The sequence below is a fragment of the Equus przewalskii genome, chromosome 5 (assembly GCF_037783145.1).
Source record: "Equus przewalskii isolate Varuska chromosome 5, EquPr2, whole genome shotgun sequence".
NCBI lineage: Eukaryota > Metazoa > Chordata > Mammalia > Perissodactyla > Equidae > Equus > Equus przewalskii.
Window position 1 is genome coordinate 55,610,381 of NC_091835.1, and position 20,516 is coordinate 55,630,896.

Consider the following 20,516-nt stretch of genomic DNA (forward strand, 5'->3'; position numbering starts at 1 on the left):
TCAAAGAAAAACAGCAGGGAATTAAACATCTGAAATACTTCCCAGCTTCTGAGTTCTTCCGTACAGCAGTAAAGGTGAGCTCGAAGCCACTGCCGCTGTTTTCTGTATCAGACACAAATGTAACTACGGCCTCGCTGTTCTCTGTCAGCAGTGGTGAGGGTAATATGTCTCCACAGACCTTACCTGAAAAGCAAAAGAAGTTGAAATAAGATTACTAAAAAGTGGTGGAAACAAACTTATACACGTCTGTTTTCCTAATATTATCTTCCATGAACTCTCCGTTCTCAACACACCAAACTATTTAGTGGTTCCTTTAGTCATTCCACACTCTCTGCTTCAGTGACTGTATATTACATTCACTTTCTCATACTCAACCTCATGTGTCCAAATTCTACTCATCCTTCAGGGCCCAGCTCAGAGTCCAGCTCTCCAAGAACCTTCCCAGACACCCACTGGAAATAGGAGCTACCTTTTCTGAGTCACCGCAGCACATTTCCTATTCTACATCACTACCTACTCTGTGGTACACCTTTAGTAACCTCACCAAATGGCTCATTAGAGCAGAGACTGCTTTGACTCTATATATGTCCAGTACTTGGTATGGTATCTGGTTTCTGGTTGATTTTTAACAAATGATTGGCATAAAAAATGATTACTAGATAAATAGCAGGCCTGAAGCATGAAATGGTTTAGTCAATAAATATTATAACCCTTAGCACGATACCCTGTCTATAGCATCCTATCAAATATTTGTGAAGAGATATTTGTCCTAACCACCTGCCTCATGGAGACCTGCAGACCAAGACCTATACCAGCTCTACAGACTATTATGCTTAACACATAATATTTCAATTAAAGTAGATATATCAGTTATGCTTATATAGCTTATGAGGTACTCAACAAAATAAATGGCATGGAATAATCTATTGTCATAAGAAAAAAGAACATTACAAAACAATGTAAAGTTCCGTGTGTTCCTCTAATATATATAAATGAATATACAACAAAATGTTAACAGCATTTATCTCTAGGCGGTAGGATTAGGAATGGTTCATTTTCTTCCATTTGTTCATTTATCTTTACCAAATTTGGCAAACACGCACCCGCTTTTGTGATAAAAATGAAAAAAGAGACATTGCCTTGAAAGGAAGTTTCTGACAACTGAGATCAAGTTCACTCAATCCTGTTATTAAACTAGAGAAAGCTCAGTCCATATGCTGGTCATTGGTTTCACTCTTACCACACACACTCCCACCCCTGCAAGAAGGGCACAGTTTGTAAGATAAAATAATCATCCTGTGTGCAGAAATCTAATTTCAGATCTTTCAGCAGCTCTGGGGTCAATACTCTGAAATGACAGATGAAAATAAATGTAATGCACTTACTAATAAGCATTCCATTGCTTGATTGTAAAGATACATAGTCATGGTCACATCCAACTTGATTTTCTATGTCTAAGCTTGTGAATTTTATCAGGATAATTTTATCTTCTGGTACCATTATTTTCCAGATACATAAGCTAGATAGAGGAAGGCAGGGAAAGTATAATAAATGGCAGAGTCGAGCGTGACAAATAAGGTCTAATATCTGGGTTTTAGCTCATAACTCACCAATAATAAACTTTCTACAGGATATTAGAAAATGAAAGGCAATGGAAATTCTCTATGTGAGAATAATTTGTTTATGTTCAAATAGCTGGCATTTATTCAACAAATAGAGGAGTATTAATTAGAGAATGGCCAGAGAACACCTTCTAAATTTCATTTAGTTATAAAATGCTAGAATTTTGATCTATAAATTGAAGAAAACTTAGAACAGAGAGATGAATCTTAGTTATTAGTGAAAACTGAAAATTCATAATATTCATCCAGAAGTTGAATTATGGATTATGGATTATAGATTGACCATACAGCATATGTTAACCCTAACCAGCCACATCCTCCAAGGTCAGCCTAAGTCATAGTCCCTGGGGTTGCAATGTCATCTCTCTAACGCCCAGGAAGATCAGCTGTGACCTCTTACTAACATCTTTAGAAACATGTCTAAACATTTTGAAAGTATTCTTACATAATTTAACACATAGTCCTTTATCTTTATTTTCCTCCATGAATTCATATTATTACTCAAGAAAAGAAATCCTAGTGGGCCATAAATCCCTAGCATCTTCCATGTCTCACATTCATCCGAGTGCAGAGCAATCTTATTTGGAATCTAACATGTGAGAATGACCTTCTTTCTAAGACTCAGTAGTCTTTATCAACAACCTCAGACCTGTTAACAGCCCCACTGCCCTCTAAGTAATAAATGTTCAGGACTGTAGGAATTATCCAGCTCTTTCATATCCAGTTTCCAAAAACCAAACGCAACAATTCTTCTTACCAAACATCACCTTAACCAGAAACTCCTTGCTTTTACTCTTTTCTATTCAAGTCCATCATCCTGAACATAGATGTAAAAATAGGCTGCCTAAAATATTGTTAACATCACTTTCTAAGCACTTCAATTTAAATAGCAATACGCTGCCTAAAATATTATAAAGCTCACCTTTTTTAAGCACTTCAATTGAAAAAGCACTCCACATTCATCATCCTTCTGGAGACTCATCACATCTCTCTGAAATGGACAGGAGAGAAATTACTCGCCTTTCTCCAAATGGGAAAACTGGCGTTGATATTAAAGACTCATCACATCTCATATAATAGGAAATAGGGTTTAGGCTTTATGAATTCCAAGGCCAGTATTTTCTCCTGTTTTCATCAAGTTATTTTCTGCCTCAAAATCTCTAACTCAGAGATGGAAAATAGATTTCAAATCATATGCCAACCTTGATTTATTGGTAGCAATCACTGCATTAAAAAGGATTCTGAGGTCTAGTCAAGCTAAGCAAATGAGGACTACCAAAATTAATCATTGATTTATTCATTCAAATAGCCATTGAGCATTTACGATATGCCAGGCACTGTTCTATGATCCAAGAAACACAATGTCTCCCATGGGCCTGGAAGGAAGGAGGTCACCTGAGTGCCATGTATCTGCCATTTCTGAGAGTCTAGCTACCATCAGCCAGAATAAAGATAGGCTCGGAGGGACTGTATAACTGCCTGCTCCTTCTCTACGCTATCTCTTTCTCTCTTAGCATTAGCTAATTAACTCCATTTGGAATTTACAAGACCCTTCCACCATTCAAGGCTGCTTAGCATGCTGGAGAGTCACTAAGTATGCGAACTGGCTCCATACTTTATTAACATATCTAAAACACATGTCTTTTCACGTTTGAACACTCTAAAATCATAAGGATCTTACAACGGAGTGTTAGAATTGTTAGACGTGGACTGAAAGAATTCTTTCAGAAGGGACTTGTATTTGCCTGGGGGCACTCTCAACTGCATACTGCTTAATTTTCTGCTTGAAGAGTTTGGGACTACACTGGTGGTGGGAATTTTAGACTGTAGACCTACACGATTCAATTTTTCAGGGAGGATTTTTATCCCTCCCTACATCCAGTGCCAAAGTTGAGGCACGTAACTTCCCACGTGGGTGGGCTTAGGCATTGCTTAGCCTTACACTGAAGGTACAGCCTTTGGTGTCCCAGCTTTATATGGAGATCTCCCAATCTTGGGTATTTTGTTTTCTTTATTGGTGGTACATAAAATAATGATGGATTTTACAACCCATTTCTTCTAGACTTGTTGAAATATCATACATACAAATTCATACTAATATTGAGTTGAAATGTTGCCAAAAGTCTTATTCTCTCTAGTTGACTTATTACTTTAGCCTCTACAAGCTATTTAATATCTTCTTAACTATTTAATCTCAACTTCATGCCCTAAACTTGAAGCAATTGAAAACTTTTAATTACTAGAACAGCATCTAGTGTAAATTCCTTCAACTGTCCTATAGATTACCTTAACATTTTTGGTTGCTTTCCAGAAAAGAAATTATTCTTCCTTCCTTCCAAAGCTAAACCACCGTTATTTGTTGTGTTCTCATCAAACTTCCTTCACAGATATGTCTTTTTTTTGACTTATCACTCTTACTCTCTCTTCTGCCCATAAGGACAGTTACGCCCACCCTTCTACACAACAACAAAAACAAAGCCCTGCTTCTCTTGACCCTACTACCCTATTACCCTACTAGCCCTATTACCCTAAAGCCACGGTCTCATCATCTTCTTTCTCTTCACTGCTTAACTGTCTTCCTTGTGTCAAACAATGGCAGCTCCATCCTTCCCATAGGTCAGAAAGTCTCAAGTCAATCATAAGTCTCCCTCTCTTAAAACCTAAATTTTCAACTCATTAGTAAATCCTTTGGTTCTACCCCTTCTCACCACCTCTACTGTTACAAATCTGGTCAAAGGCATCATGCTTTCCTGGGTTATTGCAGTAGCTGGTCTCAGCTCTTGGTCTTGTCTGTCTACAGTCTATTTTAAACACAACAGGCAAAATGATCCTTTTAAAGTATGTTAGATCATGTTCCTCTTCTGCTCAAAGTTCTCCAGTGACTCCATATTCTACTCACAATAAAATCCAAAGTCCTTCTTATGTCCTTTAAGTTGGGCCACTACTAATCATGACCACTTCCCTTCTCTCTCACTTAGCTCTAGCTCTCTGATCTTGCTGTTCCTCAAATATACTGAGTTTCCCTGCCTTACACATGCTATTCCTTCTGCCAGATTGTCCCTTCCCAAGATGACCATCTGCTTCCCTCCCTCACATTATGCAAGTCTTTTTCAAATACCATTTTTATAGCGTGGTCTTCCCTGACCATCTTCTCTAATATTGCACAACCCAGCACTCTCTATCCCTCTTTCTTATTTTTCTGCATAGAACTTACCACTTTCTACTATTATATGTGACATTACTTATATTATCGCCACTCTCCACCTTCCAACTTGCCCCACAAAGGAAAGCATTTTTGTCTGTTTCATCCATTGCTATATTACAAGCACTTAAAATAGTGTCTGACACATCTTAAGGCCTCAATGAATTTTTTTGGATTATTTGGAGAAGAAGAGATACCAAATCTTCAACAATCACTTAACCATTATGAATATAACGTTCAATCCTACAATTCTACTGCATCAGCTCCCAAATTTTGAATTGCCATACTGTTGGCATTTTATCTGAACTCATTCTGACACTTGAAATATCTGATACTACTAACAGCCCCTTTGTCTTGAAAGTCTTTCTTGCTGAGCTCTCTTCAATACTTCATTGTCTAAGCTGAATCACAGGTTCTCTGTGTTTGAGGATAAATTGCCTGTCATCTGCATGTCCCTTACCTGACATTTAAATGCTTTCTAGAATCTCACCCATAGCCATCCATGCTCTGCTCAAATACTCACTTATAAAGGAAATTCACTATCTTTTGAGGAAGGGCATTAAGTCTCAGAAATCTCTCAAACTAGAAACTACTTTACATTGGATTGTAATCTGCCTCCTCCTAACATCTACCCTCTGTTCCTTGTTCTCAACTCTGCCATTAATTCTGCTTCTCTAGTCGCCTTTCAGATAAATCAAGACAGTTCCTTTCTCTTCTCAAGTCTTTTCTGGACTGAAAATATTCCTAGGTCTTTCCACTATATCTCCCAAGACACTGTTTTGAATTTCTTTCCATCTTGGTCATTATCCTTCAAGTAATTTCCAGGTTACCAACGTCCCTTTCTAAAGACTGTATGTACCTAGTGACCTCTTTCCTATTCACTCTGCCCATGACTCTAATAACACAGGACTTTCTCTCTTGTTCTGGATGCTATACTTCTCGAAGTTTAAGCAAAGATGACAAGGGCTTTATTGGTATTATATTATTACCAGGTTAACTCACAGAAAGTCAACTTAGACTCTTAAGCCTTTTAAATGTGGGCTGCAATTAAACCACATCATTTCCATCCTGTACTCCTAACAAATATTTACATTCATTTTATATTAGTTTTGTAAATTACAACCCTTCCACCATTTTAGCTTCCAGTTGCCTATGGTATAAAGTCTGAGCTTCTTCACATGGAATTCAAGGTCCTCTACAACTAAGGCCTTACATTCCTTTTTATGTTCATGGTCCACGGCTACCCCAGTTCTTATTTACATTAACATTGCTCTCCAGCTGCACTGGGATAGACATTATCCAAACACCCCTGATAATCTCCACTTCCCTGACATTGCTTACGCACAATTCCCTCTGCCTGGAATGATCTGTAAAAATCTCTTAGATAGTACAGCTACAAAAGCCTTAAGCTAAAAATCATAACTAGCCTTCAATGCCTAGTTTCAACACCACCCCCTTCACTAAATCATTCCTACTCCCTACCCCTCCCAACCACAGTACGCACCACCTCACAAACACTGCAATGGGAATTGGTCTCTCCATTTTCTGTAGTACCAACACACCTGGGTAGTGTGGATTATAAAGCTTATTTCTTCTTGTTTTATAGTATAGTTATTTTTGTCCTGCTCTCTCCTCCTATAAACTCATTATGATCATAAACTCACAGAGCAGTCATCTGCCTTTGAATACCTTTCAATGTCCAATATAATTTTAAAAATGAATGTAGAACACTTAATGAAATGAAATACTTGCAAAAACTAATTTCTAAAGTTTAACGATATCTTTAGCCATATAGAGAATGGGGTATGTAGACAAATGTCTAAAGATGCTGAGGCTTATAGATCATGAACTATTTTCCATCTTCCAGGCAACCCTAAAGAAAATATTACCATTATTATGAAAATAAGTGGGACAGGATTAACCACTAAATTCCCATAACAATCTCACTATCAGATGCTGTTAATGTTAGGTATTTGAACACGTCAATTCAGGTAAGCTCTAGCGGTGTTGATGTGTTGGTGGTTTGTATTAAGGGGTATCAGAAATACCAATTAGCAAATATTTGCCAACCAAAATATATCAGCTGAAATATATAGACTTTTATATTAGTCAAATAAAGTAATTGAGATACTAGATAAAATTGCCAAAACATAGCCCATTAAATGGTCTGATTTAGTGCGGGGCGGATCCCAGGAATCATTCCTACCTAGGATACATACCAATTATGAGAATAGTTGCCTGCTTTAGAATGGGGGCAATGAATCTTCCCACTTTCTCCAAACAGCACTGTTCCCTGAGATCTACAATCTTCCAAAACATAGAAAAAAAGTTGATTATTTATGTCAGCTATGGAAAACATTTCAAGACATACAGTACAGAGTCAGCTCGATGCCATACAATTTATATTATGTAATTTATATTTATGGGAATGGATATATTTTTAGGTGTTCTGACCTAGACATTGTATTTGCAGACTTCATTAGGAAAATTTCTAAATCATGATGTTCTTTTCTTTCTCTCTTTCTTTTTTTCCTGAGGAAGTTTAGCCAACCCTGAGCTAACATCTGTGCCAATCTTCCTCCACTTTATATGTGGGCTGCTGCCACAGCATGGCTGATGAGTGGTGGAGGTCCACGCTCGGGATCTGAACCCATGAACCTGGGCTGCCAACCTTAACCACTATCTTTTTTTTTTTTTAATATATAGTTTTATTAATTAACCATCTGACATACTTTTACAATACTTTTTCTCCTACTTTTTTTTTATTGAGGTATAATTGACATATAACATTATATTTGTTTCAGGTGTACAACATAATGATTCAATATTTGTATATATTGCAAAAGGATCACCACACTAAGTCTAGTTAACATCCATCACCATACATAATTACAATTTTTTTCCTTGTGATGAAGACTTTTAAGATCTACTCTCTTAGCAACTTTCAAATATGCAATACAGTATTATTAACTATAGTTACCTTGCTATACATTACATTCCCATGACTTACTTATTTTATAACTGGAAGTTTGTACCTTTGGACCCCCTTCACTCATTTTGCCCTCCCCTCAACACTACCTCTGGCAACCACCAATCTGTTCTCTATCTATGAGCTTGATTTGTTGTTGCTGTTTTTAATTCCATATATAAGTGAGATCTTACACTATTTGTCTTTCTCTGACTTATTTCATTCAGCATAATGCCCTCAACGTCCATCCATGTTGTTGCAATGGCAAGATTTCATTTTTTTTTAATGGCTGAATGGAATTCATAATGTTCTTTCCTTTATGTGAGTTCTTCCAGTTGAATATTTATCCAATCTTCTCAAACCATGAATCATGAAGCTGTCAAATTTTTAGTATGGAACTAATATGGTGTTTTCCCATCTCTAAGTAGGATGTCCTGAGTTATAATAAAACACTTTTGTATAAAGATACTAAAGTAAACGTACACAAATTTTAGCAATGACATGGCAAGTCTCTAACATTCATTCAGAAATTCCAGATGCCAATGTCACACTTTAATTGTAGGAAGTTGGAATAAATAGGTAACTAGGGGATGAGAAACTTAGAAAGATGACCTTAAATGTATGTTATTTAAATAAATTACTTGTCACATTCTGATACTCATTTGACTGTGGAATTAAAGATTATTGCCTGATTTCATTGTCCTTTTAGAATATTATCATTAACCTTTTGTCCATGACTTGTTAACCTTTTTAACCTTCTCTTCTAGGTGATGAAAATTGAATAGAACGGCCACCAGGAGAGAATTTACCCTGCTGTAATGGCAATGAACAGAACACTTTTACTCTGAAGACCAAACGAAAGTGAGCTGAGAGCCTGCTCTAGTCTGAGATAACGCTGGTGTTCAGCTGGACCAACAGCAGCAGGGCTTCTCAAATCATCAGCTAGGTGGCTGATCTTGGACCACAATGAAGGGGGGATGGAGAGAACGCCGTGTTCTGTGCTCTAGCTCCCAGTCTTTAAAAAATTTGGTTCTTTTACTAAATTATTTATTCATGTAACTTGTGTATCCTTATGCCTCTTTATTCTGCAGAGGCTGCCCCCTGTGCCCTTTTCTTATGAAGATGCTGCCCCTTGGCACAGCAAACCTTCTGGTCCCTCAGGACTGAGCCCCTGCGACCTCTCCCTGGTGCTCTTACAGCTCTCTGGCTTATCTGCACTTCACCTTTCCTCACAACTGTCCATTTGCTTCTCTGTCTCCCTGAGTAATTGGAAAGTTCCTCGAGGGCAAGTTTGGCATCTCTAGACTCATACTTGTCCAATCTAGATTTTAGTGCCACAAAACGAAAATAACTCTCCAAAGCCCCCCTTATTTTCCCACTGTCACCAAGTAAAATTATCCAGGGTGAATGGAAAAGGCAGAAGAGGAATGATTTATTCTTAGCGCTCTTAAGTAGTTTACAGGAAAAAAAATATGTCAACTGGATAAATGAAGAAAGAATCCTGTGATGAGTCTATTCTCAAAGGCTACTTTCAAATCTCATAAATACAAAAAAAAATCTCAGAAAATCTACATGAACATAAACTTAAAGATGCAGTTGATGTTCAAATTAATAAATTCAAGATAAATTGACAGATATCAGTGCTCGTGAATTCTGAGATAGAAGTTTATATACATTGGTTTAGGAATTAGACACCAGCCATATTCTTACTTTGTTTTAAAGCTTAGTTCTGATTATATCTGTAACATATCAGAGAAACTCCTCTTTAAATAAGTATGATCGAGTTTTGACTTGGAATGAAATGAGGAAGAATTCACAGAAATTACACCTACTGTGAACATGTTCTGAGTGATGAAATCTGTCAACTCAAACACCTTGGAGAAAATGCCAGGCGATGCTCGTCTATGGTTATTTCTTAAAGGAGCGCAATTGCTAGCACAAGCTCCCCAGGAAGTTATCCCAACAAGGACCCAGATTCCATTGTCTCTTCTACAAACAAGTGGACTGCCAGAGTCCCACTTTTATAGCAGAGAAAGGGAGAAAATTTGTGAATATTCATAAGTTAAAAATATTTTAGCAGGTCCACAAATATCAGCATTCATCTCAAAGAGAGAAGAAAGAGCCCACTAGTCATTGTCCATCAACATTCTTTCTGTCCATCTTTTTGTTTCTTCACCATTAGTTTCAAGGTGCAGTCTTTTTACCCAGATGTAACTTTCTTCCACTATTGCTTGCAATCTTGTCAAGCTAACACTTAATTTCTCTCTCCCTCCTACTTTTTTGGGAACAACCATATAGATTCCAAAATCAGTGAAAGGAGAAGGGGAAATTTACAGATATATGCTTCCACTATAGCTGGTCACCCAGAATTGCTGGGAAAGACTGGGTCATATCCCAAGCCTACAGCATCAGTGAATAGAGTCCCCAAAGTCAATCAATGGCTCAAGGCTCAAGAATACCTGGTGTGGGAGCAATAGCCTGTGTGCCCTTTAACAGTCATCTGTCCTTGGGGCCCCTTGTCTAGGCTACGCACCAGCACTTACGACGATAAGAGTCCCGGACTTGGCCAACCCAGCTGTTTATCATGGGATAGTTAGCACAAAGACCGTCATGGTCTGAGGGAACATGGAGGCACTCCAAGGGGAACTCTGCTTCTTGGAATGCAGGTCATACAAGGACAATCCCCCTTGGCAAGCAAGCAGCCAGTTCCTCTGCCTACTTAAGCAAGCTTCTCTCAGGGGGCAGTAGTGGGTGCACACTTCCATCCAGCAGGCCACCACCACACATTCCCTCTAAGCAACTCTCAGTAAACCTATATGTCTTGTTTGCCATCTCCAGGTCTTTTTTTTTGGTCTCTCTGCAACCTATCCTGCACTGTGCACTCAACCGGGCATGCGGCCAAACACCTGGGAAGCCTAATTTTGTCCCAGAAGCTATATGTAAAGGACTGTTGGCTCTCACACTAGAGGATAAGGAACCCACAATTTCAGGATCCTTTCTTTAATTATCTTTCCAAATATGCTGCTTTGAGAACATGTGTCAATTTTGTGTTGGATTAAACCCTCCTCAAAAGGCATAAAAGTGTTTGAGGGCTTCATCCAAAAAAGGATCGCTTGAAAAGGATGCAGACAAGCCAAAGCACCCTTGTCCTACTTGTGTTTCAATTTAGAAAGTGGTATAGGTGTAAATTTCTCTCTCCTCCCTCCCAAACTCCTCCTGCACCTTGTCCTGACACCCCCTAGAAGAAAAATCATAAATTTTTCCAACAGATAATTTCAGGGAGTTTCCCATAGCAGTTTCAAGTTGCTTGGCTTTCCAAGTAAATTATCTTCTCTACCTAAAACTTAAAATGCACGTCTTTCGCAAATTGGTCTCCCTTTCCTCTCTATATCTTCTAAAGGTTAGTCCTCTTTGTGATGTTGTTGTGTTAGACTTGGGAGGCCATTGTCATTCACAATATCTTTTACCCAACAGTTAGTATAGCTATGCAATCTTTGGTCAAACTTTGTGTAAGCACTGCATTCTGCACTAAAGACTGAAAAAAAAAAATAGCTCACAATGTTTAACAAAAGGTGGAATAAAAAATAACTCACAGCTGGACCTAATTAGCTTGCCAAAGTTGTCACCTTGCTTGATTGAATTGGGTTGGAAATGTTGAAATTTTCCTTGCCTCCTCTCCCCACAAAAAATGAGGTGTCAAAAAAAAGAATTCTCTCAGCCAGGTCAAGTGAACTTTTTCAGTAGAAGCCAGGTGGACAGATGCAGGAAATGGGAATTTTGAAGTAACTCCCCAAAAGCAACTCTTAGGGAAAGGCAGAATCCACCATCACCCACGTGTTACTGAGTAACAGCTGATTTATGCTTTTTACCTGGCAGGCATGCTTTTCCCCATCAAGGAAACTGGCACACAGCGTGGTCCTTCCTACCGGAGGAAGGTTCATATCCTTGAGCACAGCATTACACGTTCTGTCATCCAGGATGGGAAGTTGCACTTCTTGTAGGACATTTGAATATTCTTTTGCTGTGGAGAAAGGACAGTAAGTGAGTCAACAGCTGTCCTTATTGAAACAAATCAATAAGAGACCAACAAGTTTAAAAACTATTTCAAACAGATATTTAACCAAAATGTAGAAGTCCTTATTTTTTTAGGTGTGAATTATATTCTTCCCCCAAATCACATATGAGATGAGGACACTTTTTAAAAATTCCGCAGATTTTTAACATAGGCAATGGTGATTTCTCTGAATATATCCTTGAATATTTCCTTAAGAGGAAAACTTTAGTCAACAAAGCAATATTTTGTAAAATTTCTTTACTTTAAAAAAAATTAAAGTATTAATGATAAAGAAGTTTAACTATGATTACTATTTCCTGACTTCCCTTCTGCTGTATTCTTCTTCATCTGTTATAGTCATCTCCAGTTCTTTTATCTGAGATGCCTAACCAAAAAGGCAGCAGGAGGTGTTTTATGTAAAACATTAAGTATAGACTTTTCTATGTCGAAAACAACCAGAAATCTTCACTGAGTCAGAACTCAGGGGTTAAAAAAAAAAAAGCCCAGGATAAATGTATTACTCATAGCCAAAAATAATTCCTGCTTCCACTGGGCATACAAAGGGGCCTGGAAGAAATATTATTATATTCTTTTGATGCCTCTTACTCTCTGAAATCCTGCCCCATCCACTGGCCATGCAAAGAATCCCTTCTTCAAATTGGTCATCTCTGTGGGGAATACAGATCGGCTGAACAGCAATGCCTGAAAAAACAACAATAACAAAAAATCACAAGGTTCACAGACAAGTGATGCTAAAAATATTTGGAAAGTGATGTCTGCTTGATTTCATGGCTTCTACACTTTCTTCCTAAATGAAATATTGACATATATTTTCAAAGCTCTCCTCTCTCATAAAAAACTATTTCATATTTATAGAAATTTGAAAAAAAAATGCAAGAAAAGTAAAATAAGGAAAAAAATAACCCATTGTTTCACATACCACAATGACTCCCACAAACTACTAACATTTTAGGGTGTGCCCTTGCACTTAAGGGCCAGTTTTTCACTCAGTAATAATTGATCACTACTATAGAGCAAGCACTCTTCTAGATCTCAGAGAAAAAAAAAATCCCTGCCCTGGCAGAACTTACACTTGTGTTTGCGGGGAGAGGGAACACAAACAAGAAAAATATAATTTAGTTGTTAGGTAATATGTGGTCTGGAAAAATCAGAGCAGGGTAAAGAAGACGAGAAGTCTGGGGATTAGGCAGGATACATAGGAGATGTAATTTTAAATATGGTAGACATGGTAAGTCTCACTGAGCAGATGACATTTGAGCAAAGCCTTGAAGAAGCTGAGGAAAGGAACCGTGCAGTTATCTGAGTGGAAAGCCTTTGAAGAAGAAGAAACAGAACAGAAAGTCCCATCAGTGGAATCATGTCACGCATATCTGAGGAACAGTGGGGAGGCCAAGACGGCTGGAGCAAGTTAAACAAAAGAAGTTTAGTAACAAATGAACATAAAAGAGGTTAAACATATGGCTAGGAGGAGGGAGAAGTCAGTTGATAAGAATATTGATTTCCATCTGAGAGTAGTGGAAAACCACTGAAGTATTTTGACCAGAGTGACAGAATCTGGCTTACATCTCAAAAAGTATTATTCTAGCTGCTGGGTTAAAAATTAACATTAGGGATGCAAAAGAGGAAGGTGGAGACAATTAAAGAGACCATTAAAATTAACTCAGGCAAGAAATGATGGTAGCCTGTAACGTGATGGTAAGAGTAGAGAGAGTGAGGCAGAAGCAATAGGATTTTTTGGATGGATTAGATGTATAGTGAGAGAGAAGAAGAGTGAAGAACGAGTGCAAAGTTTTTAGCTTAAACAACTGGAAGGGTAGAATGGTCATTAATCAAGATGGAAGGCTACGGGTAGGATGTCACGCATAATCAGGATTTTGCTTTAAACATGGTGAGATGCCTATTAGCTATCCACGTAGATGATCATTAGGCAGTTGGCTATATGACCCCTATTTATCACAGCAGTATATACAATACAAAGAAACCTGGGCTAGATACATAACATTTGGGGAAATCTTCAAGGAAATGATGTTTAAAGCCTTGATCCTGGATGAGGATCACTAAGGGAGTGAGTTCCAAGAGAGAAGAGGTCCAAGTGCTGAGACCTGGGACACTGGAATGATAAGAAGTCACAAAGAAGAGAAGGAACCATCATAGAAGACTAAGAAAGGGGGTAAAAGGTATAGGAGGGAAACCAAGGGACTCCTGGAACTCAAGTGAAGAAAATGTTTCCAGGACAATATGCACAGCTCTGTCAAAACTCCCATGAAGTAAGCTGAGGATTGAGAATTCACCTTTGAATTCAGCAACATGGAGGTCATAGCTGACTGTGACAAAAGCATATCTAGTGGGGGTGGGGGGGAGTAAAAGTCTAATAGACTCAGATATCCAACAAATATCTCAAACCTAATACATGTAATTATGAGAACTAAGCAGAGGAAACGGACATACCTAACATAGAGGGATAGTCAGAGTTTTTCTATGAAGGGGAGCAGAAAAAAAAATCAATAGTTTCCTTTGATATACAAATCTAGTTTGAGTTATTCTCTCTCAGTATTTTGATGATCTTGTTCCACTGTCTTTTGACTTTCATGACTGCTGTTGAAAAATTAGCTATCACTCTAATTATCATTCCTTTTTCAGTAATATAGTTTTTTCCTCTAGATGTTTTTTCCCCCAGAGGAAGATTAGCCCTGAGCTAAGATCTGTTGCCAATCTTCCTCATTTTTTTTTTAATTTTTTTTTTTTGAGGAAGATTAGCCCTGAGCTAACTGCTGCCAATCCTCCTCTTTTTGCTGAGGAAGACTGGCCCTGAGCTAACATCCATGCCCATCTTCCTCTTCTTTATATGTGGGACGCCTACCACAGCATGGCATGCCAAGCAGTGCCATGTCCGCACCCGGGATCTGAACCGGCGAACCCAGGGCTGCTGAAGTGGAACCTGCACACTCAACCGCTGCGCCACTGGGCTGGCCCCTTCCTCATTTTTTTTCTTGAGGAAGATTAGCCCTAACATCTCTGCCAATCTTCTTCTACTTTACATGTGGGTCACCACGACAGCATGACTGATGAGTAGTTTAGGTCTGGGTCTTGGATCTGACCCTGCGAACCCAGGCCACCAAAGCAGAACGTGCCAAACTTAACCACTACGCCACAGGGCCGGTCCCTCCTCTAGATGCTTTTGAGATCCTCTTTTTGTTTTTAGCATGCTACCATTTCAGCACAACATATGTAGATGTAAAATTATTTTTAGGGGCTGGCCCAGTGGTACAGCAGTTAAGTGCACACGTTCCGCTTTGGCAGCCCGGAGTTCCCTGGTTTGGATCCTGGATGCAGACATGGCACTGCTCATCAAGCCATGCTGTGGCAGGTGTCCCACATAGAAAGTAGAGGAAGATGGGCACGGATGTTAGCTCAGGGCTAGTCTTCCTCAGCAAAAATAGGAGGATTGGCAGAGCTTAGCTCAGGGCTGATCCTCCTCCTCAAAAAAAAATTATTTTTAATATCATAGTGTGAAATACTGGGCTTCTTAAATCTGAAGATTTGTGTTTCACCAGTTATGATTAACCCTCAGCCACTTTCTCTTAAATTCTAGCCTCTCTATCTATATTCTTTCTAAAGCTCAAACTGGATATTTACTCTTTTAGTCTATCCCTGTCTCTTACTCTGTGTCTCTTGTAGATAATTATTTCGGATCCTCTAGTGCCCTATATCTGATCTAATCTGCTATCTAATTCATCTACTATCTAATTCCAATTATATGTTCATGGCTTTGTGTTTTATTGACTCCTTTTCACATCTTCCTCTTCAGTTAATAGTTTCTTCAGTCATTTTTGATAGACTTTTACTTACTTAAACTTAAGTAAAACATACTTTATATTATGTATCTCATCTTAACACCTGTAATCTTAGAAGATCTGGTTCTGGTTGTTGTTAATTTTTGACTCTCTCTCTTTGGTGGCAACTTTCACTGCATAATTTCGATGTAAATGTGTGCTCATATTAATTAACACTTTATAGGAATACCTTGAAGCTGTGAGTCAAGGTTCATCTCTTCAGAGAGGATTTACTTTTGCTTCTGCCAGCAGCCCCAATTACCCACCTGGAAACACTTTCAAGTCTTGGCTTGGAGTCTGTGGTCACAGGTAACGGGAATTCCAGCACCAAAGCTGAATGAGGGCTTGCCCGTGATCACGGATTCTCCTGAGAACCCTCCCTCCAGAGCCGAGGTTCAAGTAGGCAAGTTTCCTTATTCCTTCACTTTGGTGGCGTATTTCCCTCACTCTTTTCCTCTGTCTTTCAAAGCATCACCTTTCAGGAAGTCTCAGGTTACAGGGAGCCTCCAATCAGACTCTCCCATCCCCCATCCCTACTCCCACGCAGGCTCCTCACATGGGCACTTAAAGTTCTAGGTTCCCAAAGATAGTTAGACGCCTCAAGGGCAGTCCCTTTCTTCAGTGTCTGGCTAACGCCTTTGGATTTGCCTTCTTTCATTGTTTTTAGCCACTGAACACTTCCCTTTCCTGCATTTTTAAAAAAGCAAGTTTTTAATATTTTATCCAGAATGTTTAGATTACCTGTGCTGAATATGAGATATCTAGTCCAAAATAATGACAGAAAGGAGAAGTCTCTGAGAACATTTTTAAATGTCCCAAACTCTTTGGCTAGAGTCGAGCATAGGTAGATGGTCTAGAATATAGCCTAGCCAAGACGCTGGAGTAATTATAATGCTGACTCATTTAGCATACATAATTTGCAGCTGGGACTTCTAGCCTGTACAGTGCATTTTATATGTTATAGATTAAATAAAATTATTTTTAAAATAAACAAAACTTCGAAATTCTAATATTACTATATACACACAGAATTTAAAGTGAACTGGTACAGAACTGATAAACACAGTTTTCTCCATTACATTTTTTGAATTCTCACTCTCCCTACTTACCAAACTTGACTTTGTGTTTTAAAAACAGCAGTGCAATATCAGAACTCCTATAGCCAAGCCTGCTGTATTTAGGATGGATAATTTTTGAGACAGGAATATTCTGCTCCTGCTCATCCTCTTGTCGGAGGTTGTACTCTCCAGCAGTCACAGTCAGACTCCTAATTTGCTTCCTAAAACCAAAGAAAAATGTTCCAATAAGTAACTGTGTCCCCCAGGAGAGACTCTTCGTTTCATGTAACTAAATGAAAAGTGATTAATGTACCTTTAAGGATTTCTAAGTCTTAAAAGAAGATATACCTTTATTACTGATTACTATCAATTGTCATAATTCCCTGCAAATTATAGGGATCATAAAAGTCATGGCTTTCAGTCAACGAGTGTTTAAATTTTGTGAACTCTTTCCGGTACCATCAACTGTCTTTCTGTGTAAAGCATTTAAGCGTGGCTTCCTTTTCTTCTTTTATTCATAGGCCAATCTAAATATCCTCTACCATTTTTAAGATTTTTAATAAAAGTTGTCCCTGGAATTGTCCTTCTTTTCCTCCTCTTAGTACCCTTTTTAAATCTAGCCAAGTGTTTGTTATTTCCACAGTATATTTTCCCTCTTAATGAAACTCAGATTATTAAACTTTGGAGCACCCATGTAACGTTTGATGTTAATACTTTATTAGAATAAGTAATTATTCTCCCCCACCACTAACTCCACAAAGTATAGATGATGTGTGGGGTCTCTGATTAGTAAGGCAGGAAGCACGGGAAATCCTGGGCCAGACACAAGTTTCTAGGGATCAAGAACGTCAGTGGGTGAGTAGACCAGATGTCAAAATTAAAAGGACTAGGATTTAATCTTACATAGTATCTCCTAGCCCTGTCACTATGAGTCAAAGTTTGACAAGCAATGAAAATCCACAACTTACTCATAGAGGCTAACCAGGCAGTGGGCTGCTGTAACCACCATCTCTTGCAACCATCTCTTCTTGGATCAAGCTTCCTCCACAGAAGTGGCGCTCACCTAATTTTAGGGAGACCTGCCGCAAAAGAAAGTTACAAACACATCTAATATACATCTCCCCATAGATGTCATCTCCTTCAGAAACAATTGAAATCAACTCTTCAAATATGGTATAACATTCTTAAAATACTGATATAAATTGGTTAGTAAGATATTTCCTATGAAGTAAACTTTTTCTCAGAAAGGTCAAGTGGGGTCATGAGAAAAAATTACACGTTAACTTGGAGTTGAGATATTTGAAACAAAGGAAAAAATTCACCATTTTCTTAGTAAGACGACAATGCCCTCGTTATACTGACCTGCCATGGATGTCGACCAACTGTTGAATTCCTCCTGTGAAAGGTTCTAGAGAAGAACCCAGATGCCAAGTCAGTTTCTGAACTGCTCAAATGGATGGCACGAACTCCACACTTCAGCCCTGCATGGGAGAGCACATGTGTGCGCACACAGACACTTTACGTAAGGGTTCACTTTATCAAGAGGCCAAGTTCAGATTTTCCCGGCCTGGCACAGATGTTCTGATATCCCTCAGCTGCAGGCTATCCCGTTTCTTTTCTCAAGTTCTTACTGAGTAGATCACCACTCCCCAGCCCCTTTGCAGCCTGCGCTGCCTTAATTACAAAAGACCGGGGCAGGATGAGCCAGCCCTCCCTCTAGCGACGGACTCCGGGCTTACTCTGGGAGGATGCACATTACATAATTTAGGTTGTATTAAAGATGCTGCAGAACAATACCTACTACTCCGAAAGAGAGATACTTGGCTCTAAGTTACTTCTACTTGCTTATTTTTCCTTGGAGGAGGTTCCTTAGCATAAGCACAGTTAGCAGATGTGCCTAAAACCTGAACTCTGGAATCTAAAGAATTTCATATAGAAAATCGCAGGCCCTCCTTTGGGCACGCCTGGGCCTGTGCTATGGCCCCCCTCACCCGTCCTTCTTCCCGTCCAGAGAGGAATGAAGTGCTCAGCTCCAGCCTGCAGCCTGGGCGCCCAGGGGCCGGGCTCACTGAGGCTTTGCGGGAGGCCGAGGGCAAGCCACAGCAGCAAGCGGGCCCCCGGCCAGCGCCCCCATGGCGGCCGCGCGCGGGGACTCGTCCGTCCCCCTCGGTTGCAGGCTCGGAAACCGGGCGAGGTGGGCGGGCTCCACGCCGCAGGTTCCCGCGCTCCCGGCAGCACCGCGGCCGCGCTCTTCGTTCCCGCCCGCCGCCCTGCTCGCAGCTTTCCCTCCTCAGCATCATCCCGAGCCGCTGCAGCAATCTCGCCGCGCCGGGTGTCATAGCAACCCCACCAGCCACCCCTGGAGGCAGGCGCGCGGTGCCCCGCCGCTGGTGGGTCGTTCACACGAGTGCAGCGGGGTCCTACTGACAGATGCGGGGGGCAAGGCGATCGGCGGCCTAGGACGCTCAGCGCAGGTGACTTCTGTCCCAGAACTGGGAGTGTGCCCCAAGCCCAGGATCAAGGAAGCTGGTCACCCATACAAGACGCAGGCAGGCTGACTTCTGGAAGGCAGACTCATGAAAGCTTAATGCGTACTTATTAGTACCTCCTCTGCTTCTGAGAAATTTCTGGAAGCCCTTGACACTCAGTTTTCAAATAGACCACATATGAAATATCAGGTTTATGCTGCTGCCATTTGTTTCTGGGTAGCAGTGTTATCAGCTTCAGTGGAGTGAACCAAAGCTGTATGATCCATCATTTTTTACCAAAATGAATTCATTGCTAAGATTATCGTGTCAGCATTTTTTTTCCCGTATTATTTTGTAATAAGTTAGCTTGAGATGGGGAGAGGAATAAAGCCAGAATTTGTAATGGATTTATATTTTATCAAAAAATTGGGGCAAGGCTCATTGGACATTCTATACATTCAACTAACTTGGACACCAATCCCCCAGGCCAAGTTGTCTCACTTGTGTAAAATAGAAATAGAAATAAAAGCTCCTTGAGGTAGGGGGGTAAACAGACCCAGGGAGACAGGCAGGAGGTAAACAGGTAGACAGGAAAACAGAAGACAGTCAAGGCAGAGGGAATGCAGGTACAGGACCAGGTAGGTGACCCTCAGCTGGGGGCAATGACCCCCGTAACTGCAGAGGCAAGCAGAAGGTGAAGGGGCACCTTTTGGTGAAAAGCTTACCAAACGTGATTGTCACCCAGCCTTGAAACACACATCTCAAACTTTCTTGTCTCATGAACCTAAAAAGCATTTCTATGATTTTTTATGTCCCAAGTCTTACTACATTGAAAAGGTCTAGAGCTGCACTGTCCAATACAGTGGACACTGGCCATATGTGGTGATTTGAATTAAAATTAAATCAAATTAAAAGTTTACTTCCTCAGTCACACTGGCTACATTTTAAGTGCTCAGTAGTCACCTGTGGCTAGTGGCTACCATATTGGATAGCACAAATAGAGAACGTTGCCATCATCAGAGATAGTTCTATTGGACTACACTGTTCTTGAAAGTAGCCCCATTTTTTTCAAGTAATTATTCTAAATAAAGATATGTTAGATGACAGTTTCACTGAGTAGATGATTCCTGGGTTTCAAGCCTGGGTGTCTAGCGGAGAGTGGGAGGAGTCTTGGTAAGGTAGGCAGCTCTTCTGTGAAAATAAAGCATGGTACCTCCAGGCTTGAGCACTGCCCAGGAAATTTCCAGATATGGTGGCTGCCTGACCAATGGCATTCACCGCTCTCATCCC

The 20,516-nt window shown here is 39.8% G+C and overlaps 1 protein-coding gene across 1 annotated transcript in view; it reads right to left on the reverse strand.

Moving 5' to 3' along the window:
* OVCH1 (ovochymase 1) overlaps positions 1-20,513 on the reverse strand; it is a 55,369-nt gene extending 34,856 nt beyond the window's left edge. The window contains 14 exon segments of the mRNA XM_070619700.1: positions 28-183; positions 1,386-1,519; positions 7,044-7,131; positions 7,886-7,926; positions 9,539-9,810; positions 11,662-11,813; positions 12,453-12,548; positions 16,810-16,979; positions 17,727-17,770; positions 17,772-17,837; positions 18,121-18,239; positions 18,828-19,250; positions 19,783-19,901; positions 20,440-20,513. Of these exon segments, the coding sequence (XP_070475801.1) occupies positions 28-183; positions 1,386-1,519; positions 7,044-7,131; positions 7,886-7,926; positions 9,539-9,810; positions 11,662-11,813; positions 12,453-12,548; positions 16,810-16,979; positions 17,727-17,770; positions 17,772-17,837; positions 18,121-18,239; positions 18,828-19,250; positions 19,783-19,901; positions 20,440-20,513 (1,954 nt within the window).
* Positions 20,514-20,516: the final 3 nt, after the last annotated feature.